The sequence below is a fragment of the Aquila chrysaetos genome, chromosome 9, assembly GCF_900496995.4.
Source record: "Aquila chrysaetos chrysaetos chromosome 9, bAquChr1.4, whole genome shotgun sequence".
Classification (NCBI taxonomy): Eukaryota; Metazoa; Chordata; class Aves; order Accipitriformes; family Accipitridae; genus Aquila; species Aquila chrysaetos.
The window spans coordinates 21,830,014-21,848,075 of NC_044012.1; the positions used below are offsets into that span (position 1 = coordinate 21,830,014).

At 40.6% G+C, this 18,062-nt stretch overlaps 1 protein-coding gene across 1 annotated transcript in view; it reads left to right on the forward strand.

Annotated features, from left to right (window-relative positions):
- The window catches only part of GLG1 (golgi glycoprotein 1), an 89,837-nt gene that overhangs the window by 63,517 nt on the left and 8,258 nt on the right, over positions 1-18,062 (forward strand). Inside the window, exons 9-24 of the mRNA XM_030025052.2 lie at positions 2,721-2,842; positions 3,506-3,607; positions 5,527-5,680; positions 7,369-7,506; positions 8,330-8,416; positions 9,315-9,377; positions 10,082-10,195; positions 10,565-10,653; positions 11,528-11,645; positions 13,218-13,310; positions 13,862-13,999; positions 15,319-15,442; positions 15,797-15,939; positions 16,167-16,268; positions 16,966-17,073; positions 17,715-17,835. Coding sequence (XP_029880912.1) covers positions 2,721-2,842; positions 3,506-3,607; positions 5,527-5,680; positions 7,369-7,506; positions 8,330-8,416; positions 9,315-9,377; positions 10,082-10,195; positions 10,565-10,653; positions 11,528-11,645; positions 13,218-13,310; positions 13,862-13,999; positions 15,319-15,442; positions 15,797-15,939; positions 16,167-16,268; positions 16,966-17,073; positions 17,715-17,835 — 1,816 coding nt within the window. The remainder of the gene's footprint in view (positions 1-2,720; positions 2,843-3,505; positions 3,608-5,526; positions 5,681-7,368; positions 7,507-8,329; positions 8,417-9,314; positions 9,378-10,081; positions 10,196-10,564; positions 10,654-11,527; positions 11,646-13,217; positions 13,311-13,861; positions 14,000-15,318; positions 15,443-15,796; positions 15,940-16,166; positions 16,269-16,965; positions 17,074-17,714; positions 17,836-18,062) is intronic.

The following is an 18,062-nucleotide window of genomic DNA, read 5'->3' on the forward strand; positions in this document are numbered from 1 at the left end:
GCTGTACTGGCAGCGTCTAGCACCTATGGTGTTGCTTAGTGGAAGCAATATTTTATACTAGAGCTGCTGGCAAACTATTTTTCAAATATGTGGCTTTTATGTTGCTCTGGTCTCGTCTTTATCTGTTCAGTCCCTTGAGCATGCAAAACTATAATTCTTGCTCAACGGGCAGATATTTCTGCTTCTGATTTCTAATACAGCTAATAAATTGATAGTTAATTGTTAATTTAGCACCACATCAGGATGAAAGTTCAGAGGACTATAAAGTTTATGCAGCTGCTTTTCAGCTGCAAGGCTTTGTTGTGGGAGAAATCCTATAAAACCTTCACTTTTATCACTTTTTATGGTGCCAAATTATTCCCTCACCCCTGCAGTCAGGGCAGCTGGCTCACTGCTGCATATCTTGCATGTGGTTGAGGATCAGGACTGGGAATCCTGCAGTAGTGCCCAAAACAGGGCAGAGAGACTGGGAGGTGATCTGGCGCTTCCCAGCTGTCATACCCAGTGTGCTTTGGCCTTTTCCACTTGATAGCAACACAAATACCACTTAAACTGAGACCTGAAGAAGAATTTTGCCTGTATAATACTCTGGCCAGTTTATTTAATCTCTGTGTGTAAGTAAGTGTCAGGTTTGAGGTTTTATTCACCCATTTGTCCTTGAGGGAGTAATTCCAGTAATCATACTTCATCCTTTTTTTTATACGTAAACATCTGACATGAAGTGAACCCAGCGCTTTATGTGCAGAGTATTGCCTGCCCATGCAGGCTATGTGTGCATGTCAGGAGAACTACCATATTCTTCTCCTTCTTGCATTGACTCTTACAAAGTTTGTAAAGCACGTATCACTTCTCACTTCTCCCACTGGTTAAAGTGCGGCTCCCTGTTACCGACTGGATTCTGTATTAGCTTCTGTTTGACCACTGTCAGAGTTGTATAAATTATTATTATTATTATTAGTAGTAGTAGTAAGTGAAAATATCGCAAGAACTTTTGAATCAACAGCTTGTTGCCTGCTAGGCAGCGCTCTTCCAAGCTGCCTGCATCCCTTAGAAGCTGAGGCTGGACCTAATTAACTTTGGCCAAGACCAAGTTGCAGGAAATCCTGCGTTCCTCCCAGGCAGTCTGTGGTCTGTCCGTTTGATTACAAGCTTCCCATTGGATAAATAGTACTAGCTTGTATTTTCTCCAGTTCTCTGATGCTTTCTTCTTCTCTGTATTTTGTGATGTTAGGGCTTTGCCCCTGAAAGTTTCCTGGATGGTGCTCAGGTGCAGGCTTTGAAAGATGGAGGATAAAATTGTAAATGTGCTTTTGATTTAGTTGGGCTGGGGGCGAGTAACAAAAATCATTAAGTAAGTGTTAGGATGTTAACAGCGTAGACCATTTGATGTTGGTGTGCAGTTGCCTTCTAAGCAAGCTCTCTCTTCTTTTTCTCTCTTTCTTTTTTTTTTTTTTCCCCTCCAAATTTGTCAGCTAAAAATGTTTGCCTGTCGAATGATGACGATTGCCCTATGTCAGTCTTTGGGAATTCACAGCTTGGTGGGAAATGAAGTGGGACATGAGGATCTTGGGCTGAGTGATGGCCCAGAAAGCTACCCTTCTCCTCAAAACTATAGATAAAGTGAGATTGAGATTTACCCAAACTCCCTTCCCCTGGCCCTGCAGATGCCTCCCAAATTCATGTTCAGATATCATGAGCTGTGTGAAGGAGACCTATCTGGATCTGATTTTGAAGCTCAGTGCTGTGGATGTTAAATTATGTTTCCTTATTAATAAAGACAGTTATTTTTCTGAAGCTTTAATCAGAATAACTGTTTGACAAGAAGAAAGGACTTGATGAAACTGTTCATATTGTATTTACCTATGACAGTTGAAAGTATTTAGAAGTCACAAAAGGAGTGCAGGGATATCACAGCTTCCAGTTGGCACACCTGTTTTCTAAATCTTTGGAAAGTTTTTGGTTTCATCTTTCACTTATACCATGGCTTCTCTTAAGTACATAAAAACTGATGCCCTGCTTTTGTTATATATGTGTATATGTGTGATACAATAATATATATACTTTCATAATAATTATAAAATTTTATCTTTTTATATATTAAAAATTGTTTAATATAGACCAAATTGTGGTTACCCCGGCTTCCAAAAGCTTGTGCAGGCATACCTGAGGAAATGATATATCATGGGCCAGCAGAACGGGACATTTTATCCTGTATTTCTGTGAAACTTTTGTGTCCTCTCCAGGCAATTAAAAAACATTTTTAAGCTTTGTTTGTAGTTAGGCAACTGGTCTTTAAACATTGGTATGGGTTTCAGTTTAGAACAATAGATAGTCTTCATGGAAGTGTGACAGAATTGCATGTTTGTATCATCAGCTTTTTGGGATGAGTATGGATCAAAAATACAATATTCAAATTTTACCAGTTCCGTTTTGTAAATTGGTATATAAGTGGTCCAGGTATATAGTTGACCTTCAGTGTGTGACCAGTCTCATCCAATGTTCCTGGGCTGCTTCATAAAGATAATTAGGGTCCAGCAGCACTGGACTCCCATGTGTGGTAATTGAGATGGCAGCACAAGCATTTGAAATAAGCAAGCATAGAGCAGAGGTCATACCTGGTAGTGTTGTTATCGGCATATAATTTCCACACTGAGAAGTTGTAAGTGCTCTCGTTTTGATAATTATAATTTGTTTTCCTATCCACAATTTCTTTCTTCCAGCTTCAAACACTGATTCAAGAAACTGACCCTGGTGCAGATTACCGCATTGACCGAGCGTTGAATGAGGCCTGTGAATCGGTGATACAGACTGCCTGCAAGCACATACGGTCTGGAGACCCAATGTAGGTGGCTCTCGGGTACATCTCATTTTTGTTTCTGCTGGGCATCCATGAAGGTTGTGTGGCTGACCAGTATAAATACTAAAACCTGTCCAGAAATGATGGACTTCTCCAACCCTGTATGAATTGCTAGTTTGGTGTAAACCAAGCTCTGTCTTCATTCTTGCCATATAAGCAGGCTAGTATTTTTGCAACAGGACTGTTTTAGCACTGGTGAAGGACATAGCAATCTCAGGTGCTTAGGTTAAATTTGTAACAATTGATGTGCTAATTTCTCTTACTGCCTAAGTCTAGGAATATCACAAAGAAAAGTAACAAGCCTTGAAAGGCCAGTTAAGCAAACCCATACTGCAGAGACAAATGTCTCCTTTATCTTCAGGTCTGATATATATTGTTTCCTGAGCCAAATTTTATTTAAAATATTCCTTATGATTTTGTCATGTATCAGACTTGCTGAGATAACTAAAACAATGGAATTTAAGAGGGTGCAAATGTGTTATACAGTTGTTTTCGATGTAACCTTTTTGAAGGAAGAGAAAGATCTTCACTGTGTTTGAATGTCTTATCAGTCTTTCCAATGAACCATAGATTTGGTAACACCAACTGTTGCAAGGAAGCTCAGCATGATTATAAGTCTGTTGCCTAACTTTTTTCTTCTGTTTGCAGGATTCTGTCTTGCCTGATGGAGCACTTGTATACTGAGAAGATGGTAGAGGACTGTGAGCATAGACTCCTGGAGCTCCAGTATTTTATATCTCGTGATTGGAAGTGAGCACTGTAAAACAAAATTTATCCTCACTTGATGCTTGTATTTAGCGTTTGTATGCATTAGCAGTTCCTTGTAAAACAGTATAGCATACTTCTGTTCAAAAGAGGACTTTTAAGCATGCCAGGTCTGTAGGGCATTAATGCCTGTCTAGAACAGTGGAAGCAAAAGCTGCTTAGAAAAAGTAAGTGTGGTACCCACTTAAATCAGGTACTCACTTAGAAATGATGCAACCCTAATAAGTGTCTCAAGTCTGAGTTCTGAAATTCAATGCATCTTTAATTAAAAGAAGTCTCTCTGGCCATACTGAAGTTGGCGGTCACTTTCTGTGCAGGTGGCAGCTAGTTTTATCTGCTCTTGAGTGCTACAATATGGGAGTTGAAGAAAACCAAGCTACTAAGTATAACAAAAAGCCACTGTGTGAGAGGCTTCCTGCTTCCATTTCTGCCTTTTCAAATTCTCTAGGTGTGATTACAGCCTGTAGAACAGATGTAATTCCCTTTGGAGCACTGCTTTTCCAACTTTCTCATCCGAAGATGGCAGTGCTTTGTTTTAAATGTATACAGAGCCCCTTGTGTCTGTGTGGGTTAAGATGAGGAGAGTATAAATTTGATGAACATGACCAGTGAGGAAAGAATAAGTGTTTGGCTTTTCTGAGGAAGAAGACGTGAGAGGTGAGGAAGTAGAGTACATCAAATGGGGCTACTGCAAGAAATAGAATAATTGTTTTTGGTGACCACAAGGAGTGTAAGGCAAGAAGTCATGGGCTTCAGTTACTGCAAAGGGTATTCAAATCAAACGTTAAGAAAATCTGACTCATAGCTGTATCTGTGGGCAGCATTGGCAGTAGTTAAGAGCTGACATGCTCTCTGAACTTTTTGCTTTTAAAATACATGGGGCTTCATGGACCAGAGAGTTTAGGGCTCTGTGGCTATTTATTTAATCATCTCGGTAACTGTCTCCATAGGTAGACAAGAATACTTAATATTTTTTTTCCTCCTCTTCCTGTTTCTCTTCATTGCTGGTTCTCCTACCTGTACCATGTTTCCAGCAGGTAATTCATTGCTTGAACCAAACTTAAGTGATTGGAAGAAGGAAGACTGAGTATTTGCATTTTGCTGGGAGTAAAGATAATTCTAATTCATATTACAGGCAGGGCAACATTAGCTTATCTTGTTTAACCAATTTTCCCTAGAACTGGCTTATAAAGTATGAACTGCGCGCCTAGCGCAGATGCATGGAGTGGAAATGGTTTTCTTACTATTTTTATCATTATCTATATAATTGTGTCCACTGATATCACTTGATGTTTACCTTCTAAAGTGTTGTAGAAATCTGAAGTTTCAATTTTGGAAAGTTGGCAATATCTCTCTTAGCTTTAATGTAATTAGACATCATCTTAAGAGACCTGCACTTGCAGTTTTCTTGTATGCAAAAGCAAGGGATGCTGAGTCTTCAGTTAGCTCAAATCCAGGGCAGACAATAACTAATCTAACTCAGATTTTTATGAAACTAGCATTTCAAAATGGCAGCAATACAAAGTACATGAAAGATACTATGCAAGCAAAAGATGGTATGTTCCTGCCTTTCTGCTGCTGTAGGACGTCAAGGAGATGATTTCTTTTCTCATGTCAGCATTTGGCTGGCATGCTGCAGAAGAGAATGGGAGGCACTTCAAGAAGTGTTGAAGATTTAATCTGTAATTAAAGGTCTTAGTGTATTTTTGCAAGACTAGGGAGTTGACTACAAATTGAGTGACAGGCATCTTGCCACCTGTTGGTTCAGTTGGGTAGACACTGCTGCGGAATGATGTGGTGGTGTATGAAACGAAGTGGATTTTTCTGCCTCAAAAGCATCTCAGAATATGAAAAAAATGTTAAAAGTTTGAATAAAGTGCTAGTGGTAACTTCTTTGTTTGCAGATTGGATACAGTCCTTTACCGCAAATGTCAGGGAGATGCCTCCCGTCTTTGCCATACCCATGGCTGGAATGAGACTAGTGAGCTGATGCCTCCAGGGGCTGTTTTCTCCTGCTTGTACAGGCATGCGTACCGTACGGAGGAGCAAGGAAGAAGGGTAAGTGCTGGAGTGCAACTTGCTGCTCTTACATGTGTGATAGAATGGTTGCATGTACATTTGGAAGTTGGATGCCCTGTGCTAAAACTGCAAGAACTTGCCAAAGCTACTTAAAAGCATTCACTGTAGGTGGTAGTTGCACTGCTTCAGATGCCCAACTCCTCAAGTGTGCCTTGAAGGTCTGTGGTAGTGTTCTGGTAAGGCAAAATAGCCCCATCAAGATGTGACAGTTGCCTGCGGGGGGAACGGTATGCTGACAGCAACTTATATATATTTGTTCAGACACAGTTCAAGTCCTCCCCCTTGTCTTTCCAAAGAGGAATGTGATTCTTTGTAGATAGCTAGCATAGCTGCAAAATTGGTTTTATGCAAAAAGGAGTTCTGAGCCCAGCTTTCCTAGGCTGTTTCTAATTAAGTTTTTATTTGAGTACAACTTCAGATTGTGCTCCGTGAAATTCTTCCTATTGATATAAAGTATCCTTTCAGTTCTTTGGAGCGTACTGTACTGGTAAATGTGCTTATGCTGTCTTTAAAGAAGATAGTAGGGATCTGACTTGCTGCCCTGCAGTCTGGAGATACAGCATAATCACATTTGTTTGGTTCAGATCTACTCTTTCCAAGTTTGCTGCCCTCTCGTGCCTCTATCAAGGCACTCCCTTGAAAGCAGCTGGGTGCTTGGTCCCATTTCTTTTGGCACTGTAGTGTACACAGCCCCTAGGAGTTGGTGGGTTTACACAATGGCCTGGCTTAAAAATTAATTTCTACAGCTTGATTTAAAACGTCTTTTGTGGCAGAGGTCAAGTATTGATTGAAAGCACCTCTCTTTTAGGAATAATTTTTTTTAATGCAGTTTGTTAGTCTGCTGAGTTGAGACTTTTTAATTCCATTTTAAATTAGTGCTGACCAAAGAAATCAATAGTTACCCTGCAAATAATCTATCAGAGAGAGAGAAGGCTTTAAAATGTATTTTTCTTGTGGAAAGTAGGCTAAGGGAACAGCTGTCATTTTGAAATTTAGTGTTTGAAAGCAAACTGATCAGAGGTTAGATCTGTACTTTTTTCCAGTGCTGCCCACAAAATGCTAGGTAACTTCTAGTGGTTTGGATTTTTAAATGTATGAAGTTTTAAGATTCAACTGGTGCATTTTAGGTCTGACAAGCACCATACCAGTATCCCTTGATTTTCTGCAATGTGTTTCTTCCTCAGTCTAGGTAAATGCTGGCTCCGATGTGCTGCAGTGGGGATTGCTGAGAAGAAATTACAGCTGGACTATATTGCCTCATTCTGGGCTTCCCTTTTGGTATTGAGGGCATGAGCTGTTTTGACTTTCTTCTCCAGAAACAGTCTGTAGCTTTGTATGAAAGGGGCAGTGCAGCAGATAATTTAGGGACCTGCTTTGACATCTCATTTCAAAAGCAAAGTGAAGGTTTAAGAATATAAAATTTATTGTAGTGGAATGAAAGGAGCCTTCATCCAAACTAAATGACAGAGCTCTGAACTCTTTTGGAACTCGGATTGCTTGTGGGGGCCCCAGCAGGCTCATGCTGAGCAGTACAGGACAACTTGTGTGCTTTCTGGGATTGCTGATGGCATTTGTGGTCACTCTCAGTACCTTACTTGACAGCGTCTTGTTTGCATTGTGTGGATTTAGAGACCCCATACACTAAATGCTCTTTGCCCTCTTTACAGCTATCACGAGAGTGCAGAGCAGAGGTCCAGAGAATCCTCCATCAGCGTGCCATGGATGTGAAGCTGGACCCAGCCCTTCAGGACAAGTGCATGATTGACTTAGGGAAGTGGTGCAGTGAAAAAACGGAGACAGGGCAGGTACTGTACACAGTAACACTGGTAATTCAGTTGCAAAGTTGGAGGGGTGGGAAGGGCGAAAAAGGGGAAGAAGGGACATCTTGCTGTTAGCTATCTCTTTATAGCTGAGAATGTATTAAAAATGTGTGCGGTTTGAAACATAATCTACACTAGATGGAGAGATGGAGGTGATACGAAGAATCTTTGTGCCTACTGCGTGGTTTCAGTAGGTTCAAATGTGTAGTGGAATGAGGAGGGGGAAGGGGTTACTTAACAAGGAGGACTTGAATGAAGCAACCCCGCCCCACCCTGACTCTTATATGTAATATCTATTACAAGCTTGACATTTCCCACATAAACTTTATGCTATTTTCATTTGGCGAATACCGACATGCTTCCTGTGTTTATACAGAACTGAACTAACATCTGCTACTACTTAACAAAGTTTCAACAAATACTTTCATGTTAAATTGCTGTGCCCTAGCATAGCTGTAGGGGAGGAGGCATTCAACAGTAGATGCAGTAGAGCATATACCATTGTCTTTTTGAAGTGCCTGTCATAGGTTGTAGTTTGGGTAATTAACCTCTCATTAAGGTTATGTGAAGGGCAAATTAAATGTGATATTCCAGAAGTGAAAGCACATCATGCAGCTTTTAAGAACAAGCGGTAATATCCTAGATGAACATTCTCAATCACTACGATGTATATGTGTTCTGGGAGTGCCAGTAGAAGAGTGGAATTAAATGAGATTTAGGACTTTATGAGGAGCAGGGCAGTTCCATGTGTGTTACAACATTTCAAATTGGGTTCTTGGATCACACACTAAAGAGTCTGTTTTTGTAGGAGCTGGAATGCCTTCAGGACCATCTTGATGACTTGGTGTCTGAGTGCAGAGACATAGTGGGAAACCTTACTGAGTTGGAGTCTGAGGTGAGCAGTTTTCAGCCTGGGATAAAGGGAATAGTTGAGCATGTCAAGTTAAGCCTGTCATTTTGATAGTGGTGGAAAAAAAGTGAAGTTAGAGTAGCTGCAGAAATGCAGCTCTCTGGGATCAAGCAGAGACCATCCATTCTACCCTGTACAATGTAATTTTTCATGTGGGGTTCTTGAGGAAGAGAATTGAACAACGGTTCAGGATTTTAGGCTGGCGATGACATTTCTCCCACTTAAAATCGGTCATGGTACTGAAGCTAAGATTTCTTGCACTGGTAACCCAGTTACCTTTAGCACAAGTCAAGATATTTCATGGGACTTCATTTTTTTGGTCTTGCTTGCGAGTAGTTTTGAGTACCATATTGCAACTTCCCTCCCCTGTCCCAAAAGTTTTGCAAGAAGTAACTGCCAGGTGCATCATTAGAGGTTTTCAGTGAGGTCAGCAGCTTTACTTATTTTATGAAGCCGCATGTTTGATTATCTTGCCCCAGACTGTTCCATGTATCTCTTAAAACTTGCATTGTGCCTTAGGGAAAGCTTCCTTCCCAGTGATTACAAAATGACTTGCTCAGAACTATTATCAATCTTTAACTCCTGCCTAGGTGTAAGGTGATTTCTAGTGCTGTAGCATCCAGTTCGGAGAAGGTTTGCTGAAATATCCCAGCAGTGAGTTTCTGTAGAGACCAGGCTCCTCCCTTAAGCTGGAAGGTTTGTCTTGCATTTACCACGTTGTTGGCAAGAGTGAACCCTAGGATTTCCAGAATTGAAGGGCAAAGCTGTCTGGATTTCAAAACCCTTTAAACTGGGTTGCGTTTAACGTGTTATCACAGGTTTTTTCAGAGCCTTTTTTCTTGTCTGTTCACTGGGAAAATAAAACATTGCATGTTTTCTGCAGGACATTCAAATTGAAGCCTTGCTGATGAGAGCGTGTGAGCCCATTATCCAGACATTCTGTCATGTGAGTACTCCATAATAGTGTGAATATCTTTTTGGGGGAAAAAGCACTGTGTGGGAAAGGTTAGAGATCTTTAGTATTAGTTCTTGGTGTACTTGTTACCTCTGATTTTATTTTTGGACCGTAAGAAGTAACAACGGTCTTTTTTAATAAAAAAAACACCCTAACCCAAAATTCTTAGTTCCATCTAGTACTTCTGCTGTTGTCAGAGTCCTAGCGCAAAAGCTAGAGGTTTAAAGATGAAAACTGCCCTGTAATTGGAAAAATCACTCTTTACAGTGGGTTAAAAACTAAACTTTTTTCCTTCCCCCTTGGCTGCAGGCAGCATGTCTAGCCACTCCACTTGGTGCGGCTGCTCAGCATTGCTGAAATAACTTCTTACATTGCTGTAGGATTGAGTAGTTAAATAGCAATGAAGGCACCTAACTAATACTTAATGTAAGCATTGAGTCTCTGCAGAATGTTCTCCTGAGTCTAAAGTGTGCATGTGCCTGAGATGATTCTTTTCTGAACTGTATCTATAAATATAGTTGTGTGGTAGAGTTGTGTGGTACAACTCTAGGGTGGTCAGTTAATGGTGAGTGTAAGCTCACAATAGAGTGTGGGACTGTAAGTTCCATTATTTCTTGGTCACAGTGGGCCAAAGGAGCGTAAAAATCATGACTTGTAAGAGTAGCTTATTTTTAAGCTTTTCATCTCTTCTTCAGGAGGTTGCAGATAACCAGATTGATTCTGGGGACCTGATGGAGTGTCTAATACAGAACAAACACCAGAAGGAAATGAATGAGAAATGTGCAATTGGAGTTACTCATTTCCAGCTGGTAAGCAGCGCTTTGCTCCGCTATCAGTGGAAGCCTGTTCTGTTCCTTGAGGGTGTTGACAGAAATTAGCTAATTATGAAACCCTTCCTTCTTTGAGATTGATTTCCCACTGTATTTAAAGTGCTCTTGTGAATTCAGACAGTTGTGCTTGCATGCCTGGTCATAAATGGTCGCTTGTGGAGATGATTTATTTTCAGGGCCACCCTCCTTCCAGATGTATGGTAGATAGGGTCCCAGCTTCTTCAGCAGTGCAGTGTCCCCCTTACTTCCCCATTAATAAGTTGTGTACAGAAGCATTTGCTGATTTTGATTCAACAAGTGTTCTTTCAGGCAGCACTTTTCATTTTTTTCCTCATTTCTCTCTTGCAGGTTCAAATGAAAGATTTTAGGTTCTCATACAAGTTTAAAATGGCTTGCAAGGAGGATGTGCTGAAACTTTGCCCCAACATCAAAAAAAAGTATGTAGCACCTGACCAAACAGCAATGTCATTGTACAAATATGTAATAAAGTTACAGGATATTTCATGATAGGACAGAAAACGCGGGACTTCCTTTCAAGGCTGATTGTTTTGTGTGTTTACCCTTAGTGACTGCATTCTGCAAATGCTTAAGGTAGAGGCATTGCCTGCCTCTTTAAAATCACTTCTGCTTTACTCTTGCATACAAACCTGTTCTCTTTATTTTTCTTGCTCTGAAAATAGCTAATGATTACGATTAGTGGACTGCACATCCAAGGATCTTTTATATCCTTGCTAGATTCATCGTCTTCTAAGATGCAGGCTACAGTTGTTCCAGTTGCTGATCTGGGAAGGGAAAATATCCCACTGGTTTTAGCTGGTTTATTCGTTTTGGTGTAAGGGGTTTTCTTCAATGGCCTACTGCAATGACGTAAGGGTAGATTACACACAAGGTCAGTCCTGTTCATGGATAGCAAGACTATTTGCATTTTATTATATAAATGCCCTTCCCATAATGCAAAAGGATTGCTTGCAATGCCATGTAGGTATTAATCTATTTCTGAGATTAAGTAAAGCTTTTCTAAAGTGCTCACGTGACATAAGAGCAGAGGTCTTGCTGGGCACGGCTGTGGTGGGATTTTGAATATTTTCTTGTCTGTTGATCTAGACTCCAATTAGCATTAGACTTGGGTTTTAATTGTGATCCAGTTACTCTACATAGAACTTCATCCAGGCTAGAAGTAAGCACAGATGCACAAGGACTTTGTTGTGTTTGGATTCTTGGGGTCAGTTTCTGTGATGTGGTGATCCAACACCAGTCTTGGCTGGTCTAAGTGAAGGCTACATGAGTAAAAAGCTGTTTTGTTTTCTGCAGGGTGGATGTAGTGATCTGTCTGAGCACAACTGTGCGCAATGATACTTTGCAGGATGCCAAAGAGCACAGGGTCTCTCTGAAGTGCCGCAAACAGCTGCGTGTTGAGGAGCTGGAGATGGTAAACATACATGAAACTCTTGATCTGCCTGCTTTTCTAGTGAAGTCCTTCAATTAAAGCTTCCTGGTTTGTCTACCCTGGAAAAAAAGGAAACTCATTTATAAGATGTATCTAATTTTTTTCCACTCTTCTTAAAACATGATGCTCAATTGCCCTTCATGGTGAAAGTAATGATTGTCTATGTTGTGGTTTAACCTCAGCCAGCAACTAAGCACCACGAAGCCGCTCACTCACTCCCCCCCCACCCAGTGGGATGGGGGAGCAAATCGGGAAAAAGAAGCAAAACCCACGAGTTGAGATAAGAGCTGTTTAATAGAACAGAAAAGAAGAAACTAATAATGATAATGATAACACTAATAAAATGACAACAGCAATAATGAAAGGATTGGAATGTACAAATGATGCGCAGTGCAATTGCTCACCACCCGCCGACCGGCACCCAGCTAGTCCCGGACTGGCGAATCCCCACCCCCAGTTCCTATACTAGATGGGACGTCCCATGATATGGAATACCCTGTTGGCCAGTTTGGATCAGGTGCCCTGGCTGTGTCCTGTGCCAACTTCTTGTGCCCCTCCAGCTTTCTCGCTGGCTGGGCATGAGAAGCTGAAAAATCCTTGACTTTAGACTAAACACTACTTAGCAACAACTGAAAACATCAGTGTTATCAACATTCTTCACATACTGAACTCAAAACATAGCACCGTACCAGCTACTAGGAAGACAGTTAACTCTATCCCAGCTGAAACTAGGACAGTCTACTTTAATGCTTTAAATATAGTCTCCTGAAGGCTAAGGCAAGGTGAATGGTCATTGGAATTTCAGCTAGAAGTGATTACATTTAGTGTTAGACAGCAATATGCTACACATGCTGATGTCCTTAAAGTCCTCTATGAAAGAATAAAAGCTTCATTTTACAGAGTGAGGAAACAAACACAGATGAAGCAACTTGACTCCAGCTGCTTTAAGTTGCTCAGTGGATAAACAGGAGTAGTATTTGTTCTGGGAGGCAAGGCTGCATCTCAGCTTCCTGCTGCAGTGTTTGCAGCAATAAACTCTGAAGTTCTTTGTCCAGTAGATAGTGTTTGAGTGTTAAAGCTTCACCTTAAGTAGGCCCCTATCAGAAGAGGCAGCACTCTTGCCTTTGTATGGAAGAATTCAAATGCTGGGCATCACTAAAAGCAGGAATTTCATTCACATCCTCCAGGTCACCCAATAGATGGGTGGCTATTAATATGTCCTTTAGCTTTCACATGAAAAGATTTTAGTTGTCTTGGACATTTGTGTTGATGCCCTTTTAGAAGCAGCAATGGAAACAACTTGCAAGCTCTAAAATTCGGTTTAAACCCTTTCTTCAGTGTAAAAAGCCAACTGATCCACTGTATGGATTTGCAAAGTTGATTTCCCACTAACACCACTTCTCATGCTCAAGACCCTTAAGTTCAAAGAAACTGACTTGCCTATTGTGAGTTGCTTGCTTTTTGTGAGTAAAGGGCTCTAGTTAATAGGTTAAAAAAGTAAAATAGTCTTTAGAGTCCTACTTTTAAAAGTTTGTATTATAATTTATCCTGCAGACTGAGGATATCAGACTTGAACCAGAACTGTATGAGGCTTGTAAAAGTGACATCAAGAATTACTGCCAAAATGTGCCCTATGGCAATGCTCAGGTAATGGATTTTTATTAATAATTTACAAATTAATTTCTGCTTTCGTTTCAGAAAACTTTTGCAGAATGCTTTTGCCCCTGTGAGTGCAGCTTTAGATTTTCGTTTTGATATCACTGAAATCTTTTGGCAGTGTTTTGGAATGTTAAAATTTTTTTTTAGTGGTTCACAATCATTAATACTGGGTGAATGCAATGCTGTGAGCACTTCATTCTTTATTTAATGCTAGTTTTAAGTTACTAGCAGCTGGTTACTACAAATGTTGCTAAAGATTTCTTAGGCATAATGTCTGCAAGATGAAGTTTGCAGTTTTGGAGTAGGTCCAGGTGACCCTCTTCGTCTCATTAAATCTTTGTAAGAAAAGATGAGCTTAAAGCAAGTCCTGGAAATAAGCATTGGTAATGACTTTTGTTAAAATCTAGGCATTGGGAACTTAACTGCACAAATCAGGTGAAGATAGCCATTAGGGGAACACATAGCTGTGTGTTTTGAGCAGCATATGACAGAATCATATCAACAATGCGTCCATTAACAGTTGTAATACTGTGTTGTAGATTATTGAATGCCTGAAAGAAATCAAGAAGCAGTTGAGTACCCGGTGCCACCAGAAGGTGTTTAAACTGCAGGAGACAGAGATGATGGATCCAGAACTGGACTACACGCTCATGAGAGTCTGCAAGCAGATGATCAAGGTAATGGCAAGTGTGCTGATTTAAGAGGGTGAGGTTGGGATATAAGAGCTTTTTTTGTTCCTGTAAAGGCTTGTTAGAAGACTGCTGTGTTGTTTCAGAAGTATGCTTGCTTTTTTGAATAGTAATCTGTTTCTTAACTCTGAATCAGGCTGAGGTTTCTTCAGGACTCTTTCAACTTTACTTCTTCCAAATGTCTGATCAAAGCCTGTGCATTAATAAATTCGTCTTCCCAACTGCCAGCAGAATTGAGGAGGAAGTCTGTGCTGAGGCTTCTAATACAGTTTTCATCCAGTCAGTTTGGATTTGTATTGGCTTTTAGCAAAGGTGAAGAAGTTAAGATCACAGAGAGGAGTAACATCTTCAGTTCACTGCTGACCTGGTGCACACAGACTTTCATTAAACTGATAAAGCAGGCAAAATCGTGCAAAACTTAAAATAAGAAATGCTGGCTTAAAGTGGTACCGTGTGGAAAGCAGCAGTGAATGTTAATACAAGACAGTCTTGCACAGTAGTCAGAATTGCAAGCCCTGAAACACTAGTATGTGTGGTCTGTATGCAGTACCTTGGCTCCATATTGTGGCTGAAGAACATCATCTTGAAAATTTATTGCTTTCCAGTATAAACTCATGCTTCTAAAAAAAGACCTGTAATCTCACCAGAATGGTGAGGATTAGAAAGTGCGACAGCCTTATCTTATGCCCACAGAATTAGTTTCTAACAAAAGAAATTAGTACTCTGGTCTGAATTTTGGGTAAGCTGGTTCACTTCTGACTATCTAATTCAGGGTGGGAATGGGCAAATTAGTATCAGTGAGCTGTTCTCTGCTTTCTCATTCTGTATGGTCTTACTTTGTCCTGAGTGTTACTAATGAAGTCCTTAACCTGTTGCTTTGTCCAGCCAGCATTTATGCAGAACAGCAGTATGTGTATAGACTTAAGAGTCCCTTTTTAGTTTCCAAAATAAAGGGGAGTGAAAGTAGTTGGGTTTGAGACCTAATTTGGTGGCTGTTTCTTGCAAAGTGTGCTGCAACTTAAGAATATAAAATAAAGGCAAATTGGTTTTGGTACTGCCAACACAAGCTGGTGCCCAGAAGCCAGTCAAGACTGTATGGTGTAGTGCTCCGTCCATAAGCAGAGATATTTGTGCCCATAGTCTATTTAGAGAGTAGCACTGTTCTTTTTAATAGGAGGTGTTGGGGTTAGGGAGTGTGTCTGTATACCTCTGGGTTGGGCAGGTGGTTATTCTCTTCCGTGAATGTAGTTGGGTTTTTTCCAAGTGCTTAGTGATGAAACTTGCTTGTTTGGGGGTTTTTTTTGTAGCGGTTTTGTCCAGAAGCAGACTCAAAAAATATGTTGCAGTGTTTGAAACAAAACAAGAACAGTGAAGTGATGGATCCTAAATGCAAACAAATGATTACCAAGCGCCAGATTACACAGAACACAGGTACCGTCTTCTGAAAAAAACTTAACTTGCCTGCCAGAGCTGTTGGGTGGTCTGCATGGCTGAAAGAACATTTGCTTTGTTTTATTCTCCTTTGTGGTTGTCAGTGCACGCACTGACTTTATTCAGTCAAATTCTTGAGGGTCAGCATGAGTTATTGGATCCACTTTATTCATGAAGCTCTTACTTGCAAGTTAAAATTCTGTTGTGAAAAAAATACTATTTTTCTCCCAAATTAAATTCATTGGTGGTACAATGTCATCCGGGAAATTTCTATCAAATCTCCTTTGGAGTGTTATGTTCTGTAATCTGAAGAGATGTGTACTCTAATGAAGTTCTGTCATCTTTCCTGGTTAGATTACCGCTTAAATCCAGTGCTCAGAAAGGCCTGCAAAGCAGACATACCGAAATTCTGCCAAAATATCCTGAATAGGGCCAAGGATGATACAGAGTTGGAAGGGCAAGTCATCTCATGCCTGAAGTTGAAATACGCAGACCAGGTGAGTGGAGCTGGTGCATGCAAATGAGAAACTGTGCTGAGCAACAGTCATTGAACAAAAAAATCGAACTTGGGCTTGTAGTGTTCAATGTACAGTAACAGGCTGTACGTAAATGAGTTTTTACACTCTTATACGAGTATTACAGAATACACAGGTTAAAATGCAAGGTGATTGATTTATGAAAATAAAGGTCATTGAGTGGGTTAATGACTTTCTCCGCTTAATAGCGTCTCTCTCCAGACTGCGAGGACCAAATTCGAGTGATAATCCAGGAATCGGCTCTTGATTATCGGCTGGATCCCCAACTTCAGATGCACTGTTCTGAAGAGGTAGGAGAAGTAGGTCCACAGCTACTTTTTCAGGATGAAAACTGCCTTTGTGTTTCATGAAGTCCCTTCATGTAACAGATTTTTGTTTCTTAAAACATGAAGTCTCCTGATAATTAAAACAAACAAAAAAACCCCCTTTAAACTGCTTCTAGCTTGTCAGGTTCTCTGCTTGTGACTTTTGCCCAGTGTGCAAGATTGCAGTTTCCAGTGCAGTGGTAATATGAAGTTAATTTTTTCATCTGGGATCTCATCAGTACTTGTGACTATGGAAAAATACTGCTTTCCTGTTGTAAAAATTTGTTAGTTCTCTGGTCTTGTCAACCTTAACTGGAGTTCTCTGGTCTTGTCAACCTTAACTGGAATACAGTCAGATTTCTGAGCTTTCACTTTTGATAGCTGAATCAGCCATGCCTCAAGTATTGCTTATTTCTTATCTTAACATTATTTCTATGCTCTTTCCCTCCCTGCCTTCCTCCTCAGTACAGTAATACTGACTTCTTGCTGTTGGATTTCAAAGGGTATGCATATTGCATGAGCCAGACTGCAGTTGGCTCTGGGGATTCTGAGGGGAGAAAGTGTCTCATCATGTGTTCTCTAGCTGCACCCTGTGGTGAACTAATGTATTGAGATACAAATGTGCTAAAAGGCAGAATGTTTGTTGTGAACTACTTGTGTTAAAATACCTTCTTCAAAATAGATTTCCAGCTTGTGTGCAGAAGAAGCAGCAGCTCAGGAGCAGACTGGGCAGGTGGAAGAATGTCTGAAAGTGAATCTGCTGAAAATAAAAACTGAAATGTGCAAGAAGGTAAAGGAAATAAATGGAATGTGCTCTAAAAGGCATCCCATCCCTGCAGAAGTCTGTGATTTTTCCAGATCACAGCCCAGGCCATGTTCTAGCTATTGCAAAGCCAGAGCTCTGCAAATTTCCTTACACATCTCAGTTCTGGCCTGCAGCAATTCAGTTCCATTTCAATTTGCCAGTGAAAATTGTGCCGACAATGTCTCCTTTGCAATTCCAGTCTTGGATCCTTTCTTGATTATGTTTGCCAAAGTTTCTTGTTACGAATCTGTTTTCTGTTGCTGTCTCCGTTGCAGGCTTCGTGAGTGCTGGGTATAGCCTAGGCACTGGCTATGATCAAGGGCTGTATGAATTGCCTCATGGCTGTGGCACCTTATTTCAGTCCTAACTGAAATAACTCTGGTGTATTGACTTTGTATTTTAGATTAATATGGGTATTTTAATGAACATAACTATGGTAACCCTTATAAACCAGGACATTTAATCCAGCCTAAACCAGCATTCATAGCCTCATCCAAGGACAGTGGTGTTTTTCTCATGATCCTGGATTTAAAAAGATATGATGCACCTTTCAGAAACATTGAGCAGTATGAGTTTTGTTCTCTCTCCTTTTTTTGAGATGTACTTTGTAATTTGCCCCTCCCCAGGAAGTACTCAACATGCTGAAGGAAAGCAAAGCAGATATATTTGTTGACCCAGTGCTCCACACAGCCTGTGCCCTAGACATCAAACACCACTGTGCTGCCATTCCACCAGGGAGAGGACGTCGTAAGTGCTCATGCTTTAATTGTATAACCTCTCAGTCCTGAGAGTCTTAAGCTGTATTTTTTTACCAGCTTTATCTTAAGTACAAGATGTTTCCACCAGCCCTTTGCAGGTAATAAGGTGGAACAGCTGCAGAGGTGGTAGATGCCACCAGAAGATAGCTATCAAGAAGTCCTTCCTTGTGTCCAAGGCGGGACCTATTCTTCAATCCTGATACCGTATCCTTGCAG